At 40.3% G+C, this 18881-nt stretch overlaps 2 protein-coding genes across 2 annotated transcripts; both read right to left on the bottom strand.

The window, feature by feature from the left end:
* Nucleotides 1–458: 458 nt before the first annotated feature.
* Nucleotides 459–10746, bottom strand: LOC139618636 (dual specificity protein phosphatase 3-like). Its single transcript, XM_071474743.1, has 4 exons — nucleotides 10058–10746; nucleotides 4711–4943; nucleotides 2647–2883; nucleotides 459–2119 (listed from the first exon to the last, which is right to left on the bottom strand). The coding sequence occupies exons 1-3, from the start codon at nucleotides 10231–10233 to the stop codon at nucleotides 2675–2677; spliced, it is 618 nt and encodes a 205-aa protein (XP_071330844.1). The 5' UTR covers nucleotides 10234–10746; the 3' UTR covers nucleotides 459–2119; nucleotides 2647–2674.
* Nucleotides 10747–13376: 2630 nt separating this feature from the next.
* Nucleotides 13377–17667, bottom strand: prl (prolactin). Its single transcript, XM_071474742.1, has 5 exons — nucleotides 17555–17667; nucleotides 15945–16057; nucleotides 15473–15571; nucleotides 14582–14764; nucleotides 13377–14453 (listed from the first exon to the last, which is right to left on the bottom strand). The coding sequence occupies exons 1-5, from the start codon at nucleotides 17658–17660 to the stop codon at nucleotides 14262–14264; spliced, it is 693 nt and encodes a 230-aa protein (XP_071330843.1). The 5' UTR covers nucleotides 17661–17667; the 3' UTR covers nucleotides 13377–14261.
* Between the last annotated feature and the right edge of the window lie 1214 nt (nucleotides 17668–18881).

Here is an 18881-nt window from a genome sequence, read left to right as displayed (position 1 = left end):
ATGGAGATTAAATTCTGGATTTTATTTTATACATGTTATGGTGAACAAGGTAACTTAAACATGTCTGACACATATTAATCAAAGTGGAGTATTTCTACATGTCTCACAACATGTCTGGAGGTGACCTTTAAGTTTTATTCAGTAGCTGTAGCAGCAGTTGCAGCTTCTAATATAATTACAGTATTGTGATGCTGATGGGAGCCTCTCAGTTTGAATTGTTGACCCAGCTGATCTTAGCACTAGTGCAACTACAGTAGTCCTACTACCCCCTCTACAGGACCAAGTGATTACTACCCAGCAGTATGGCAGACGCAAAGCATCATGTGTTCTGTGTTCAGAGTCGTTAAGTGAAATCATATCAGACAGGACAACAAGAAGACCTTCTGCTCATTTTGACTGGAAGTCAGTGCTGAATGTCACCTCAAAGTTCAATGATAAAAAAAAAAAACTTAGCCGTGTCATTTTCACAGTTTATTACTGAATGTATGAAAAGAGCAACAACAATCACCAGTGTCATTGGATAAAGTGCACTTCATATAAGCAGTGTCATCATCTGAGACTCAATGACAGCCTACGGACACGACCTACTACATCACACCCTACTCTGTAATGCACATGATGATTCAAAAGTCACAGGCTCAGTAATGCACATCGTGACAGACTGTGTAATACACATTCAATAATGCACACCATGAATACACATACTGTAGACACACAGCTGTGCTAACAAGGGAATATAAACAACACTTTGGCTTACATATATATATACAGTATGTATGTATATATATATATATATATATATATATATATATATATATATATATATATATATTACAAAGCATGCTGCTGAACAATATAAAACTGCATATACTCAGACAAAAACACACTAATGTGCAAAAGGTGTCGACTGAGAAGTGATCCAATATGTTGAGGCTACTGGAAAACATATCTCACATTGTGGCAGTGTTGAAATTATAATAGGATTCTTTTGGTTTCTCTCATCTGGTCACAGGTCATCTATCCTCATTAACTGTGACAGGCCATGTGTACAGAATAATATTATCACAATATCAAGATAGGAAATACGTTTGTTCATTTTCTTCCCGTGAGTTAGAGGAGGAGATTGATACCGTTCTCATGTCTGTAAGATACATATGAAGCTACAACCAGCAGCTACTTAGCTTAGCTTAGCATAAAAACTGGAAACAGGTGAACGGCTGGGTCTCTCTGAAGTCACCCAACATCTGTAAAACTCACAAATTAATATCTCATTTGTTGAGACCAAAGTGTAAAAACAAAAATTTTTGGTTACATTTCCATTATTGCACAGATTAAATAAGCATAAATAAGATGCTAAGTAGTGAGATTTAGAGGTACTTGTGTGTGTGTGTGTGTGTGTGTGTGTATATATATATATATATATATACACACACACACACACATACACACACGCTTCGGTTACACGCTTTATAAAACGAGGTTATAATACGAACTCTGAGCAACGCTACGTCTTCAGGGCAGATTGGTGGCTGCAGTAGTCACTATCAGAAAGGGCTAGCTGGTTAGCATGCTAATTTCAGTAGAAGAACAGATGTGACAGAGACAAGAGTTAACATTTGTGTTTCTTGTGTTACAGCTGTTAATGCTAACGTTAGCAATAGCAAAATTTACAAATAGCTCCTTTAATCTTCTTAGTCTTTTTACTTTATCTAAGTACCTTAAATAAGTATCTTTTTTCTTTGCTGTTCCAATAATATCCTATCAGCTTAATTTCAATCATTTAGAATCTAATAATCTCCCAGTAAAATAATGTAATTCCTATAAAACCCAGCAAGACAAAATTTTGACAGAGAAATATTTCTGAGGCAGGTTTCTAGATCAGAGTGCAATTAAGTCAAAGAGTGCGCAGATTTCTAAAACATGCTAAACATGTTAGCCAAAAAAATATTTTAACATTATGCTCTGGTACCCTGAAAATCCGATTCAGTATGAAAAATCACAGTGTCCATTGAAAACCCCTCTGGGAGCTGCTGGGACTGAGAGATTTGGCAGTGTTTGTAGGAGCGAGACCAAGACAAAGGGCACAACGCCAGGAGGGAGGAGGAGGAGGGAAAGAAGGCTGCATGAGAAAAGGCAGTGACAATTTCACATTAGTTACACTATTTTTTCCCTTAATGAGTGTACTTAAATGCACATTAACATTCCCTTTATACTTGGATATTGTTCTCTTGAAAAGTGATCAACACACCAATCTACACAGGATGTAAAAAATACAATTATTCAACGCCATTCAGACCTTACACAAGATAAATCGAACATTCAGAATATAGGTGAGAGGATGTAAACATACTAAGTGAATACAGTGTACCTGGATTTACACATTACAATGTATCAGCGTGTGTTCTGAAGAGGTTTGTTGAGCATGATTAAAATACTCCATGTACGTGTCACACGTCAGAGCGTAAGACATTACTTTGTACTATACATACACTCAGTGCTGTCAACCTTCATCTAAGAGAAAATGTTTTTTCATTTTCTACTCCATTCACTTCCAGAACAATCCTTCACAGATCTGCGGCTCCTTAAAGCTTTAGAGCAAGTGAAACAACGTGATGTGCAACTAAGCATACATTTGTTCTCTCTTACAGACAATCCGTCCGCCTCCTCGTGCGCCTCACTTGTTCCAGAGCTTTCCCTCAGCAGCCAGCCTCTGGTTTAGCCGACAGAGCTGCCGAAGGAAGCCGTCGTTGGGTCCGATTTCTCTTTTCTGACGCACCATGGCCAGAGCTGTGTGGACGTCCATGTTCTGGCGGAGCATCAGGTAGGCTATGACTAAGGTTGGCGAGCGGCTGTAGCCTTCCCTGCAATGAACGTACACTTTACCTGCAGGGGAAAAGAAAAGCAAATGTTTGATCAAAATCACAGTGCCCCCTCATGTTGGCACATTTTGCAACTATGACAACTATAAACCCCCTTAAGCCTCCTGTAAAGATACTATACAGTGCACTGCTGCTGCCCCCTGATGATGTGTGCTGTAGCTACAGTCTACCCATTGCCTGCATGTGAAGCATTCAGGGAACATCTGTAAATTGTAGCATCATTCAATAGTCTGCATGGACACGGTTTGATAGGCTTCGATTGGCTTCTTCGTCTGGGGCCCCCCAGAGTCAAGGGATTGCCACTGATTACAAGTTAATATATATATTTTTTAGTTAATTCTATAGCGAGTCGAACTGGGGACTCTGCTGCTCAGAGCACTTGCTGTCGGGTCAGCCCATCAAGTTAATATTTTTTGTAGGTTTATTTTTACTTTACTGGCCCCATAATTTGAAAAAAAGAAAAGGATCTGCCTTCAAAGTCAATTTTCTGACTTGGTTCTAATAGGCTTAATCAGTGTACAGAATGTACAGAGGACAGCCAATCACAGCCCAGTGTTTTTACCATGCCATTTATTTATTTATTTATTGCTCATTTTAGCCGTCTTCTGCGAACACTAACATGCTCCTAACTGGGTCAGTGTCTGTTCTGCTTGTAACTTGAGTACTTAATCCGATATAATCTAATGAGAGGGAATTTATATTCAAAGTTCAGAATTGTTCAAGATGAAAAGGCAAATCTGGGAGCAAAAAAGAGACTAATTATTGTAAAAAAGTGGTCAAAGCATCATCAAAAATACATCCTGCAATGTATTATATGATCTAACATGATTAAGTTGTATTCTGTAAAGTACTTGAATCATGCACTTAATACATCAACTATGTTCATGTTTGAAGAATAGAATTATATGATTAGAAATTTGTGATCACATGTAACTTGGTTTGAATAAAGTTTATAAAGTTTAAAAAAAAATAATAACGTCAGAGGACCCTTGGAAACATAAGTGTCAGAGGGCAGGGAAGGTTTGAGACTCTCCAGCTCCCATAAAAAAAACTTTGGCAGTAATAGCAAAGCCTACTGGCCACTTGGCAGCCTGTCGGGACACCTGTCTTTTCAAGGTAATGTTGGGTTGTTTTTAGAAAAACGAGAGACTGGCACATAAGACGAGGTTTGGGCACTGTGTTCTCAGTTCAGCTCCGGAGCCAGCTCGGGTTTATCTCTTGTTTCTAAGAATAAACCCTATTGCATCGAAGTCCCTGGGGCTCTGGTGGATGTGCCCTTGTGTTGAAGATTAAGTGTTGAGAAGTGATAATAAGTGACTTAGTCTCTGCCCATTTCTGGACTTCTGCCCCCAACAAGAGCAGAAGAGCAGAGAAAAGACCAAAAGCAAATAGTGAAGGTGAACATTATCATCCATCTGACTCAAAGATGAATGTTTCTGAAATTTAACATAATAATAACTCACGTCATTACAAACTCAGACTTTAACATTACACAGTCAACTGATCCATTATTTCTATGAAAACACTAATTGGTGAAGCTTTAATATTAACCTTGAGGTAAAGCCCCTGATCAGGATGATTACTGTAATTATTCTCAAAGTATTAGACTTTTAATTATAGTGTCATCATCAGATTAATTAGTTTTTAAACTCTTCACAAGCCTGTTTGGAGACAGAAATTATAAAACCTGTGAGAATGTAATCTTCATATGTCACGTAAAAAGCAGTCAGAAAAGGCTTCTTCAACAATGGCTGAACAGTGTGGATGTGGATGTTGTTTCAGAGACTCTACATCTCAGCCTCACTTCATCTCAGCTCTGTTGACCTCTGACCTTTTCCATTTTTGTACGCCAGCGCCTTCTCGATAAAGTCTGCCGCCTCTTCGAAGTAAACGCTGATGTCGAAGTGGTCGGTGTCGCTGGCTGGTATCCCGTGGTAGATGATGCCCGTGCCTGCGTAGAACTCGGTGTTGGTGTTGACGTGCATGAAGGAGTTTCCCTCTGCTGCGTTCAGGATGTGAGTCACGCCCAGACGCCTCAGACGCATCACGTTCGTCGCCACAAACCTGAATCACGTTGGTAAGAAAAGCAGATACATGCCTAGAAGCTCATTTCACACACACCACTGATGCTAACGTGATGTCAAACAAAATACATTTTGACCATCTCTGTGTTTGGACTAAGGCCTGACTACTCTCCCTGGATCTATTAACAATTGTTTGTTAAATTTCTGATTCAGTGATAAATTCTGTTCTTCAGCCTTGTGAACACTAGAATTTGTGCTGTTTAATTTGATAATTCAAAAACCCCAAAAACCAATTGTCAAGGTTTCTGTTCAAGTTTCAGACCGACGCAGTTGTCATTTTACAACAAGCAAATACACTTCTGTCCATCTGAGCACCCATGGGCATGTTGATCTTAAAATGAGGCGTGGTCACATGCATCGTTGCTGCATTGCTACCTTGAGACGGTGGAAAGCCATCGCATGATTGACAACAGAAACAAACCTGGTCTTAAGTCACTGTTATCGTAACACATCTGTCAAGAAAGTAAAATGCGCCTACACAATCGAGTGCACAACAAGCACGTGCTCTGTTATGCACAAGCAGAGTGTGCCACAGTGTTTCCCATTCATCACCTAGACTAAATTTGTCCACCACAGTTTCATAATGAGCTTACGTTTATTTATACTCCTCATCACATCATGTAATGTTGTGATTTGTGCCACTGCTTCTTTGTACAGCTGCACAGTGATTCACTCAGCGCCGCAGGCTGCACAGAGCCGGGACCGGCTCACTGGTCAGTCAGGATATATAATCAACTAACTGCCATTACAACAGCAACCTGCCAAGGTGTAAGCGCGTTTGGCTTTTAAAGGGAATGGAAGGTGACACTCTGATTGGTTTATTGCATGTTGCGCCCAAAACACTCCCATGATTAATTGAGAGATTAAGTACATCCCTTTTGAACCAGGCACCTGACACAGTGACTGTTTTCTGCAACGTCAAACTGGCAAAAGTGATAGACCCCTAAATGCACCACACGATTTGGGCTTCTAAAATAGAGCCCTTGGTGTTCAAGTTGTGAGGCAGTCATTTCAAAGTCAGCTGAGAGTCAATACTAAAGGGCCATTGTCCTGAGGAAAGCATGATCAGCACCTGAATGTGAGGCTGATTGAATCAACCTTGTCAGGAGTCAACAACTGTCTTTTGTCTTCCTGATGGTGTATAAACACAGGCGGCGTTACAGGCCTCTCAGAGAACAACCATGCTAATGTTTTCCCTCCATGCGGCATGAATTAAAGAGATTTGATTGATCACAGTGTGTGTGCCACAGCTGCCGACTCGGTTGATTCAATCAGCCATACACTCAGATGTTGATCATGCCGTCCTCAGTACAACGGCCCTTTAACGTCAACTCTCAGTTGACTGTCAGCTGACTCTCATCTGACAAGCTCACAGTTTAAACACAGTCACAGAGGCACCACCGGTTTAATACATGGATTATTCATCTAAAATGTTCATCTCTCACACCCGCCTCACTCTCTCCCCTTGAACCTCACCTCTCTCTCACTCCTGCATTTTCAAGCACCTCTCCAGGTGTCATTCCACACCTGTCCACCAGCTGCCCTCACAGAGCTCACCTTTTTTTTTTTTTAACCTTTATTTATTCAGGGTAGTTTCATTGAGAGGCAAGCTCTCTTTTCCATGAACATCCTGATTGCATTTACACACATTCACACCTGCACAGTACAACCACAGTCTGACCTGCTGGCCACTGAGCAGCCCCCAACCGAGCAGGTGGGAGTTAAGGGCCTTGCTCATGGGCACCACAGTGGTGTTGTCCCACCCAGATTTAATCCTGCCAGTCCAGGGATTGAAGCTTCCTCTTGCCTTGGCCGACCATCTCACCTGCACCTCATTACCCATCAGCCCCACAGTATTTATACCTGCCCAATTACTTGAGTCGCTTACCTGATTGTTGCCCTCCTGTCTGACCTTTATCCAAACTCTGCCGCCTGCTCTGTGCCTGGGCTCTGTTATGTTTTCCTGCTGAGAATGTTTTTCCTCCCGTTGAATCATTGTCTTTTGAAAAATAAATGTAAAAAATGTGCTTAATAGCCATGATGCACAGTGCAATAAAAAAACTAACCAGCCCTAAAAAGAATGGCTGTTTCTTATAAATGCATATTGCCTGTGTAGAGGGAATTGTTTCATGCAGTGATGCTTGAAATAGAAATCTGTGTTTAGTTACAGTTTACCTGTGAGCAGGGATTTCTTGATTTGATCCACCAGAGCAGCCACCAATCAAATTAATTTGCAAATAAATGGTGATGTTGACAATTACACTTGTGAAGCAAGTGAGTGAGTACAAACTGTAGGACTAATGATTCAGTTGCTAATGAAACTGTGTCACAGTAAATTAAATTGACCATCCAAAATCCATATTCAGACTGCCTGCATTTCATTTTTCACCCACATCTACCCTGGTTAATATACTGTGTGTATATAGTGATTATTGTTTTTTAGTTATGCCAAATGTCACTATATAATAATTATTTTTATAATATATTGCATATTTATTTTTTTTCTCCTGTCATTCACTTTATTTCTCAATAGTAGAGCGTATTACATTACACCGTTGACACAATCTTTGACAAAGTGTCAGTTTTGATGTGGCCTGGAATTAAGAATGAATTTTTCCTTCCTCTGTCATACAACAGCCTTGCTGAGATCTGCTGCGTCTCACTGTGATGTAGCTAAAAATAGAGTCGATGCACACTGGTGCTAATACTGAATGCAACATCAGATCAACCACAGAAAGTCTGCCAGGCTTTCAGACTCCACAGAGGAACTAGGACAGAAACATAAAAAAAAAAACCAAAACAAAACATCATCTCAGAGAGAATGATCTGTGGTTGCATGCTCTCTTCTCTCAGCGTCTCAGCGTTGTGTTGATGCATTTGTGGGTCCTAGCCTGTATTTGTGAAGACATTTGCTCCAAAAAAAAAAAAAAACACAAGTGTTTCTGCTCTGTCCATTATGACGCCTTTCGGAAGGCAGGCGGAATAAAGGAGGCTCTCTCCTGAAATACACTGCTATGACTCACTGTGCTGAAAAAAAACATCTAAGTGCTTGTGTTTTAAAGCTTTCAGGTCTAACCATTTAAAATTTAGAAGAACATTTGGTTACAAGCCTGGAATATATAGTTCCCCCCCAGACATACTGTATGTCAGCTGTGACTGACTGAAGTGCTGAAGTGCAGTAATCTGCATTTTGAACAAGCTTCTTCCACTAATCACTCCTCAAAGAGTTATTATTTCCATTGTGCTGTATCTGTCATTTAAACTAGTTGCTCGTAATTTAATTAAAGATTACTCTTACATATATTATATATTGCAATATATCCTCATACTAGAACATATACATATCCTCCCTTTTAATCCAGATGTTTTAACATCAATGTCTTCAACCTTTTGGAGAAATATATGCTTTGTTGCACATTGTTTAGTCTCTGGGGTTATTGCAGTTCTACAGAGAGCAATTCATAACAGACTGTATGTCATTTATTTTCTCCTTTCTCCCACATGTAGATAACAAAAATCCTCTAACGTTAACAAATGAAAACATCATATCTTGTTTGTTTAATCTGCACAAAACCTACATACAAATGATACAGTAAGACAAACTAAGATAACGAACTGATGGTTCTTTCACTTTAATGTGTTACTGGTAAACAGCAACTGGCTACCCTCAGGTTTCATCTGTTTCTAATTTTTGTGCTATGCTAACTGGCTGCTGGTGTTAGCTTCATATCTAACATATGAAAAGCACATTTTCTAAATGTTGAACTATTCTCATCTAACATATGAGTATTTAACACAGTAAACCTATTTCAATGCATGTCCCTAAAGTTGAGGGACTCACAATAGGCAAATAAAAAAATGATCAAAATTAAAGCAGCATAAGCTTAGATATAAATAAATAGTTAGTATGTTCATGGTCATGCTCCAAAAACTTGCACTTCTTTTAAACTCCACACCTCCAGGTTGTTGAGGTTGACCAGGTGAGTCTGTTAACCTGCTTCTTGGAACAGCCCCAGTGTCTATACTTTCAATTATGATAAGATGACTAATTGATTTTTCATCATCAAGACAAGCTCCAGTTAATATGCAAGTTTAGCTCAAACTTGTATGGAGAAAAAAAAATGTGTATATTGCATCCTCCACTTATGTTGCAGTGAATGGATAGCCTATATTACAGACCTGAGTATGTGTTTCTATCCAAAATAATTGACTTAGGGAGAAATCAGTAATGTTATTTACAGATTCTGAAATAATGTAGAGCATGTCATTTAAATTCAACAGGGACTGGCAGGTGAAGCACAAGCTATTTTTGTTCCTGCCAGCTTCTGTCTCTGCTCCATTTTGCCTTTTTAAAATATTCCTCCACCTGCTCAAAAATTCAACAAGCTTCTGTCTGATGCAGCAGGCAGTCAACACAGCAGGAAAATAAAACTGCTGTTTATATACATATATATAAAACCCATCTTAAAAATACTAAAAACTAGAGGCCATGTTGCAGTGGGATCACACCAGCCGCACTGGACAGATGGGGGTGGGACCACACCCACCTAAGAAGTGGGCCTCTTCATTTTGATGTGAACTACACACCTGTAAATCTTCCTGACTGTCCATAGAGAGACACATAAACAAAGTACTCATAACCACACACACACACACACACACACACACACACACACTGGCCAACGCCAACACCAGCCGCGCTGCAGCGGCTGATACATACAGGCTACATTAAAGATTACAGTGGCTGATTATGGTACAACAGTGAGTCCATGATGACCTGAATACCTCTAGATCAGTCCTGAACACATATTGTGAAAACACTCACACTGCAAGTTAATCTATTTTCTTCATCTTTTGTGGTGTAATAATCTGTTAATAGCCATATTCGGGGTCATGGTTTGGCTGGAAATGTGTAGTCTCCCTGTAGTGCAGTACTATATAAAATATAATGGGGTAATTAGAGGAAGACAGGGTCATTAAATTCGAATTTATTCTTTATTTCCGCAAAATTAGAGGAAAACGGACCTGCTGCATGAATGAGAGAGACACGGTTACTTTCATGTCCAACACACAGCGATCACAACAATGACTCACGCATTGCCGACGTAAATCCCCGGGCAGACCTCATGGAGGTGTTTGGTCGGCCAGCTGTAGAAGCCGCTCTCGTCCGTCAACAGATCGTTGAGTTGCTGGAGAGACACCTCGAAGCTCGACATGTCGAGTCGGTCCGAAGCCGCTGCCTTCACCTGTTGGCTGTGTTTGTTCTTCATAGCCGAGCACCGAGCTGACACCTCCGGTAAACACACAGAGGAGGAGAGCGGTGGTGAATGTGGCGGACAGGTGTCGGTTTACCGGGCCGGGGACCAGTGCAGCGCGGCTCCGCTCTGAGTGGCCTCCAGCGCGGCTCTGAACACGGAGCCGCTCAGTGTTGGGAAACCAAACCCACATCCAGGGCCGGCCGTGGCTTTTTGGGGGGCCTTGGTCAGTGGTTCCCATCCAGGGTGTCCCAAGATGATACCCTTTATACAAGGGTGTTTATAGCCTACAGAAACACTGAAAGGCAAGTTTGTTTGTTTTTTGCCAGGATCTTTTTTCTAGGCAAGTGATTTTTTTTAGTTTAGTACACAAAGATAAGATGTATAATGACCAACTTACCTTCTTTGTACAAAAGGCCAGATTTCCTTTCAATTAAGGTATTTGGTCTCATGACATTTAGGTGGATCACCTGTTATAAATAAGGCTGTGCCTCAAGTTTCCAGCAGATCACTAGTTATTGAGCAGCATTGTAGTGAAAGTGCCAGAAGTCAGCTCCTTATTCTAAAGAAACAGGGGCTTTCTCAGCATCAAGTTGGTACTGTCCCCTAAGGTAGAAACCTTCAGGGGACAGTACATTGAGCTCCAAAAAACAGTCAGGCAGACAGAAAATTGACCACACCATTAGAGGTCCCGGCAGCAGACAGAAAAGGTGCCAAAAGGCAACAAGATCAAAGGCCTTTTTTAATACACTCTTGAGGGGCGTTCCTCAGGTATAAATGTTTAGGTCTCCCCATACTCGGGGTCTTTCTTCATTCTGAATGCTCATGTGTTGATTGACCTTTTCTTTGCAAAGAAAATAAAAACCTTGTCGGCTGGCAGAAGTCTCTATTTCACTCTTCACCAACAGCAGAGAATTTCCACCACAATTTCCAGTCTCCAGACTCCAGAAAGTACTGTCAGAAGAGGGCTGTCCTGTAGTGGTCTCAGAGGACAAGTAGCATTTTCTAAATTTATTAGATGAATCCAAGTTTGAGATATATGGCAGTAACAGAAGAGTGTATGTAAGGAGACAAACAGGAGAGAGAGTGATTCCACTGCATATTGAACCCACAGTGAAACATGGTAGCGGGAATATTCAAGTCTTTTATGTTTCTCTCTGGAGCTGGACAACTGTCCCAAACTGACTACACCCTGAGCAAGGAGAAGTACCACTCCATTCTTCAGAGACATGCTATACCCTCTGTTTGCATCTCTGTGGAAAAGGATTCATACTGCAGCAGGACAGTGATCCCAAACACACTTCAAAGCTTTGCAAGAACTACTTGAAGACCAAAGAAGACCAGAGATTCTTGTCATGGACTTTCCTCCACAGTGACCTGACCTCAACCCCACTGAACATTTATGGGGGTGCTTGAAGACTGAGAAAAAGCAGTGTGTGACACCAGGAAAAAACCCTTTGACACATTGTCAAATCATGCTGGAAGAACATGGCTCATCAGGGTTTGAATAAACTTGTGGAGTCCACATAGCTTGAGTGCATGCTGTCAGTGAAGCAAAAGGGAGACAAACCAAATACTAAGAAATTCATATTAATTTTCAGATTCAACCTTTCATTTGAAGTAGATATCCTGACTCTCATTCTCTCGTATTGGTCAAGCTCTAAAACGCTAGACCCCACAGTTCCTATAAAGCAACTCATTTAGGTCTTTGAAACTCCACACCTCCCTTTTGTAATACAGGCTTTCTGTTTTAAATGTGTAGTCTAATGACATTAGGGTTATTTTCTCCACTCTAGTCTTGACAAAGGGCTTCCAGGGAATTAGTGAATTTCAGATTTGGATTTTGGACAAAAACAGGCTGGTAGTTTCCCCCCGTTTACAATCTTTATGTTAAGCTAAGCTAACTGGATGCTGGCATTAGCTTCTGATTTAACAGACAGACATGGGAGTGGTGTCAATCTTCTCATCTAACTCTCTACAAGAAAGTGGATAAAATGTGTAAACTATTCCAAGCACAATTTCGACATAAATCTCAGAATGACACTGCTATCATTTTGTTTCGTTTAGATTAGTTTTGGTAGGAAATCTGCTTCGTTAAACAAGTCCTTCAAATTAAATAACACAACTAGTTGATATCATTTGTCTATGCCTTCCAAAACCATTACAAATCACTGTCGAAGTGAATCCATGGCAAGAACATTATGATTAAGGTTTGATTGGGTGTAAGCAGAAAGAGGACTTGATTACAGTTAGAGAGAGAAGTTCTGGTAAGAGTAAGTACCTAGTTAAGGTTAGGGAAACATCCCTGTGGACTCAGGATGTTGTACTGTAATTAAAACAGTAGAGGTCTTTGTCACATGAATGAAAATCATAGACTGTAAATAAAGATGGACATAGCCTGCATGATGTCACCCATAGGTTTCTGAAGAGCGAGTTTGAAGCTCAGAGTGGGCAGCTCTGTTGTTGCCATCTTGCCAGTGCCTGACTCCACCAAACTCCCGGCTAAGAGGTGACGTACGTGTCGAGCCGAGACTTTGGTGCATGCCTGTTTGTGACAAGTACATGTTCACTCAGCTGTCTCTCAAAGCAGCACATCCTCAATTATGCAGAACTTTAAGCTTTAATAAAATTTAAACAGGTGATTTTGTAAAAAATCACCCCATGTCCTGAAGGGGGAAATTAGATATAGAGACCAAAACTATTTTTTGTACCAGCCTGCAAACATGTTTATTTTCACTGTAAAGTTAAGCATTTTAACATGGGAGTCCATGGGGACTGACTCACTTTTGGAGCCAGACTCAAGTGGCCATTCGCAGAAGTGCAGTTTTTGGCACTTCCGTGCTGGCTTCGTTTTTCAGCCACAGAGGTTGCCGCTTGATGACAACAGATGTTGACTTTGGGGAATCTGCTGAAAGAACTGTTGCTTTGGTTTTTCTCAAGAGCACAGTCTTGCTGTCATGGGTTTGATCCCCATACAGGCCAGCTGCATTAACCCATCACTTTCAATCAATGCTTCAGTGCTGTCAAAGTTGATGGTAGGCTACCACGAAAAACCATTATCTTCTTCTTTGAAGCTTTAGTGATGACCCTCACTTTTAAATTGCCATCTGCAGAATGAGTAAATGCAAAAATAAAATGAAGACTGACACAAAGAAATGTACTGTGCAAGAGATGCTTTTTATTGATATGCAGATTTTAAAGAAACATTGCCTTCATAATGCTTTCAAAAAAAGTGACATTAAATCAAATGTGCAAATGCTGCAGTTTGTCATCAGTCAAGCTAGCAGTCAAACTAAGAGAGAGTTATTCTCCAAATAGCCGTGTGAGGAATGACTTGAAGAGAAGCTGGTGGCACTGATTTTATATGTCACACCCAGCTGAAACTGCCTGCCACTGCAAATCTCCTTTGACTTTGAGAGGATACTGATTCAGTAGATGGAAAAAAACAAGGAGGAGTCATGGGACAGATAACATACAAGTTTACCGCAATTTGTGACCACAGTTGGTAATACCAGACCAGCTGGAATCATGTGGGGAAGTGTATGAGCCATGCTATGCCCTCCAGAGATTCATAAGCAAGGGCAAACAGAATAAGAATAAGGCGTTGGGTTTACTGGGCTGCTCCCTTACCTTCCTGAAATTACCTGCAATTTCTTAACCCATTTCAAGCTTTGACTTGTAATTCCAGGTGAAAGCTTTTGTCTCTTTAGCAACTTCACAAGGAAAATGTTTCACCATTAAGAGCTAGAATCATCCATTTCAGTGTTTTTCAAATTGTGGCATCTATACGTTTGGATTAAGAACTGGCTCATTGAAGTCAATCCTGTATGGACTATGATGGCCTGGTTGTGCCAAACAAAATATGATTTCCTGTGTGTACCATGTCACTCCCCCTTATCCTTACCATCTAAAAGCTCATAATGCCTGCTACTTAGCAATTAGGATATTAGCTCAGATTCCTAGAGCGTACTAATCTTCAGTTGGTAGGTTATACAAGCTTTCAGAAAAATCTCCCTTCAGAGTCAAGGTGGCTGCCTCCCTCTTTAGCATATTTGGGGTTGCATCTTTGCCGCCCGGCAGCGTAGGATTTTCAGGAAGCTGTCGATCTTGTGGGAGTCCCGTCGCAAGCAGGACATCAGGAAGTGGAAGTTGATCATTTTGGAAAGCCTGTCCTGACCAATGTCATTGCCTCCCCTGTAGGGAAGAAAGGAGATGATCTGAGCCGCTGGGCCCATCTGGGACAGAAAGGAGTCAGGGGAAGTGGGAGGGAGGGTTGGAAAAGGAAAAGAAAACTGTTTTAATACACATTTCATATCAACATGTTAAACGAATACAATGGAAATATGTTCAAATATTTGTACACCTTGTTAGAAAGGATATCCAGGCCGTCCCCCAGGCTCTTGGAGTGCTCCTGCAGCTCCTGGATCTTGTTGGATATGCTGCTTTGTGACGGGTGAGACAGAGTATTAGCTGAAGTGGACAGGACTACCAGGGGGTCCATCCAGGCTTGGAGTAGAGAGCGAGCTAGTGACATCAGGTCTGCTTCCTGAAGGACAAGTCAAACAGATAGTATGTTACAGACTCTGGAAGTTTTGGTTGCCCTCCAACATGCAAATTGATAACGTAGGAGGTAAAGTTTTCTTTGAAGGGACTAATCGTAAGTTTCCTCTGCCACCGACCGTGGTTTCTTGCGGGGAGCAGGTGGTGGTGATTGTCCCTAGACAAGAACTTCAGCCATTGTTGTCTTCATAACTCAAGACGTTATAATATATATACGCTGTCAGACCAGCGCTATGTCTTCAGGGCAGATTGGAGGCTACAGTGAGTCGCTATTGGAAAGTGACAAGATGGGCCAGGGCTAGCTAATTAGCATGCTAATGAAGTAGAAGAACATATGTCATAGATATAAAAGTTAACATTGCCGTTGCTTTCAACCTCTGGAGACAGAACTTTATTTTGAAAAGGAATTAAGTTTGATGGTGAACTCACAATGTTTCGTCTAAACTGGTACGTAAACAGCTGGTAATGCTAACGTTGGCTATGTAGCGATTGCAGAACTTAGAAATAGCTCCTTGAAAGGAAATAGAGTAATCAGAAACACTGCAAGGACTCCTGTTGGATAAAAGATATGATCTGTTGTGTGACAGCAGGAGCAGAGAAAAAGATACAGAACAAAGTGAAAGTGACAAAGACGAGATTGGAGCAGTAAAGTGAGGACTGATACTGACACATAAAAAGAGACGCAGTAACTCACTGATAATTGAAGAGCCTGCGCCTTGTCGTTGGGCGTCTGTAGAGAGGAGGTGTGGCACATCGAGGGGCGGGGTGTGATCATCCGAGGGAAATGAGTGTCCTGGGAGGGACAAAAGAGGAGTTATTTGTTCTGTATAATCACAATTAAGTGAGCTTGACTGAAAGTACATTTTTTACCATCAGCATGTGATCTAATAGCTGCCTGGAGGGTTTGAAATCAATACAAAAACTTTAAGTTAAACACTGACATTGACTTTGACAGAACTTTTAGACAGATATAATGGAGGCGAAGCTTCCCCACGCAGTTCTGACTCAAGTCAATCAGGAAGCCAAGAGCATAGCTGCATACGGCTGTAACAGGATTAAACACATTTGTATGTTTGGGAAGAGCCAGACAGTGCACACATACCCACACACAAAAACACACACACAAAAACATACACACAAACACACACACAAAAACCAGGACTGACCAGCTCTTGGCTGAGTGTAGTGCTGAGGGAGTGCAGTTTGTCAGAGCGCTGAGCGGCTCGGTCGAGCAGGTCATTGATGGGGACGGCGCTGCACAATGCCACCATGTACAACACTGTGGAGCCCAGAAAAGAGACAGAGGAGACACTGAGTTTTATTTACTGCTGTATTTGTAGAAAACAGCTGTACCTGTGGATTTCAGTGTTCATTTTAAATTTGAACTCTAACAGCAGCTAGAACAGACCTCCAAACTGATATCGATACAGTATCTTTTATACCCCTCTCCAAGATACTACATGTTTTCTGAGGTATTTAATGAATCACTGATGAATGAATTTGTTAAAATAAAAAACAGTAACGCTACAGTGTTTGATAGCTCAACCAATACTGGATTTTTGAGGCTCATACTAACATCAGTATTTTATAGTTTAAAAATTTTATGTTTATGTCTGTTTTTTTCTGCCTCCCATGACCCAATGACATTGACAATAGATCCCTTTAATTTGGTTATTAAAAAACAGTGTCCAGGACATGCAGCGAGATATTTTACAGGTGTGTCCATGCTCTCTGGAGGACAAACTTTAATGGTGACACAGTTTTATAAATGACTTAAAACTGATTTTTGTTGTGTTTTTTTTGCAGTTTTTTGTTACTTACCAGCAGGCATGCAGGCTATTATCAATATAATGTATCTGATGAGCTAACATTTACACATATAACAGCTGATAGGTGATTTATTGGTCCAGCTCTACTATGTACAAAATATTCAGAACCTCAGATTTGAATAGTGGCACATGATGTATGACATTTTGAAAAAAAAGTTTTCCCTAAAAGAAAAGAGGTGTACAAACCCTTGTGTTTTTTGTTTATTAGAAATTAATCGAACCCTGAAAGAAACAAAAAAAACAAAACAAAAAAAACCCAATTCTTATTATTTTAGTGTCGTTTTAGTGTGTTAGTGTTTTAGTGTCAGAAGAACAGCTTGTGAACATGCAGGCAGGCAACTGCCTAGGTCCCCAGGCTGTTAGTGGGCCCCTGAGGGCTGACAAACTACTCCACAGCAATATCTCAAAATGCGGCTCCCTCCCATCCTCAAACAACCAATGGACGATTTACAATTACATCTCAGAAGCAATGCTGGCAACTAATTTCATTAAAACCTGCACATACATACAAGATTTTTTTTTCTTTAACTCTAAAGATAATTAAATAAAATACAGTTTAACTGACAGTAACTATCTGGCCTTATAATGTGGGTTATTTACAGTGTGATAACATTGGAGTTATTTAGCTATTAATTTGATGTAAAAGTTATTTTGAAAATGACATGGTTTTTCTGTTCTTTATATTTTTATTCTGAAAATTGAACGTGGTTGCTTGGATGAATAATAATAAAAAAAATGTTTAGTATTAGTACATTTTTTTCTTAGTGACAGATTGCGATGAACCTGATTTGAGGGGCCCTGAGACATTTTTAGCCAAGGGCCCAACCAGACTGTAGAATCACCACTGTTCAGTGTAATAGAGATAATGATAGACACCGGAGACATCTCAAACTTTAAAATAACGCCACCGATCGAGAGCTGAAATAAAGAATCAGAGCTGCTCTCACCCGTCATGAAGAGTTTGCCTCCATCGGTTCCTCTGTGAGCCATCTCTCTTCTGTTTCTGCCCTTTTCCTGGCGCTGTTTCATCCTCCTGCTCCATCTCACCTGCATTTTATAGCACCTCTGCTCCAGCACGTTGGTTATGCAGCAGTACAGCGACTGTGCTAATTGTCTGGAACTAGTTTGGTCCAGTTCATAATGAGAAACATGGTGAAGGGGTTTTGTTTGGATGCAAGAGGATGGAGTCCTAGTGTGTGTGTGTGTGTGTGTGTGTGTGTGTGTGTGTGTGTGTTTGTTCCCTTCAGATCTTAATTAGGTGGATGAATAAAAACACTGATGTTCACACTGTTTGTAATAACTCCGCGACATGCATCTTCATTCATTATGTCATCTGAAGGTTAAATGACTGAGGACCACGTAAGACCATAACTCACCTGTCCTCACCTGTCCACGGTCACGGTGGCCGCAGGTCAGCGACTGTGCGGCGTGGAACATCCCACACACAAATACAAACACAGCGTCTCCATATATGAAATATATGTAGCTACATGTAAAATAAAAACACATAAAAATATATATGAAACGATGTTATGACCTAAATGTTACAAAATGACATAGAGGCCGGAGTCCTACCCATACAAATATGTATGTTTATGTATTTATATCGTAGACATTAAAACGAATAAGAAAAAAATAACAAAATATAAACATTTTATATGAAATACAAACTTGTATATATAAATAAAATATACTGTATATTGGTCACATATGCTCTCTGTTATACCATATAAAAATTAATTATAGATATTCTAATATATGTAAATATGCAAATGTTACGATGGGTATTTCATGTAAGTTATAACCTTCATATATCCACAGGATGTACATATGTGATATTAATATATTCCCCTATTGGTGACATGTATGGCAACATCATGATGTCACAGATGATATTTCTGTATGGGATAATGTGTTATATTTCACTGAGCAGTGTATATTCAGTGCAGAGTTCCAGATTATGGTCCTACCTAAGGTGTATGTGTTATTTCATGTAACCCTTGTGTTTTGTTGTCATGGACTATCCCTCCTCATTGTTTGAGCTCCCACAGGCCACTCTGCTCTACGTGTTAATATAATAAGAACAATTTTAATTATTTTCCTTTTGTTTTAAACCTAATATGTACAAAACCACTGAAGTTGTAACTTTTCTTTGACACAAACTGGGCTTGCTCTTGATAAGGGCTTCAAAATATACAGTGACCATATAACATTGTTATTACACAAATGAGGAAATATCTCTTGATTTATGAACAAATATATTCATTTTGTTTT

The sequence above is a fragment of the Trachinotus anak genome, unplaced genomic scaffold (assembly GCF_046630095.1).
Source record: "Trachinotus anak isolate AG129_WGS33_773 ecotype Australia unplaced genomic scaffold, CSIRO_AGI_Tana_v1 ptg000003l, whole genome shotgun sequence".
Lineage (NCBI taxonomy): Eukaryota > Metazoa > Chordata > Actinopteri > Carangiformes > Carangidae > Trachinotus > Trachinotus anak.
The sequence above is the reverse complement of the archived record's forward strand: the minus strand, read 5'-3'. Positions and strand labels throughout refer to the sequence as shown.

Excerpts from the sequence above, each read along its gene's own strand:
- LOC139618636 (XM_071474743.1), bottom strand. The coding sequence starts at position 10,233 with ATGAAGAACAAACACAGCCAACAGGTGAAGGCAGCGGCTTCGGACCGA. Across the intron at positions 4,944-10,057 it reads GGGATTTACGTCGGCAATGC|GTTTGTGGCGACGAACGTGA; the intron begins GTGAGTCATTGT and ends AACGTGATTCAG. Across the intron at positions 2,884-4,710 it reads GGCGTACAAAAATGGAAAAG|GTAAAGTGTACGTTCATTGC; the intron begins GTCAGAGGTCAA and ends TTTCCCCTGCAG.
- prl (XM_071474742.1), bottom strand. The coding sequence starts at position 17,660 with ATGCAGGTGAGATGGAGCAGGAGGATGAAACAGCGCCAGGAAAAGGGC. Across the intron at positions 16,058-17,554 it reads AGGCAAACTCTTCATGACGG|TGTTGTACATGGTGGCATTG; the intron begins GTGAGAGCAGCT and ends TGGGCTCCACAG. Across the intron at positions 14,454-14,581 it reads TGGATATCCTTTCTAACAAG|ATGGGCCCAGCGGCTCAGAT; the intron begins GTGTACAAATAT and ends TTTCTGTCCCAG.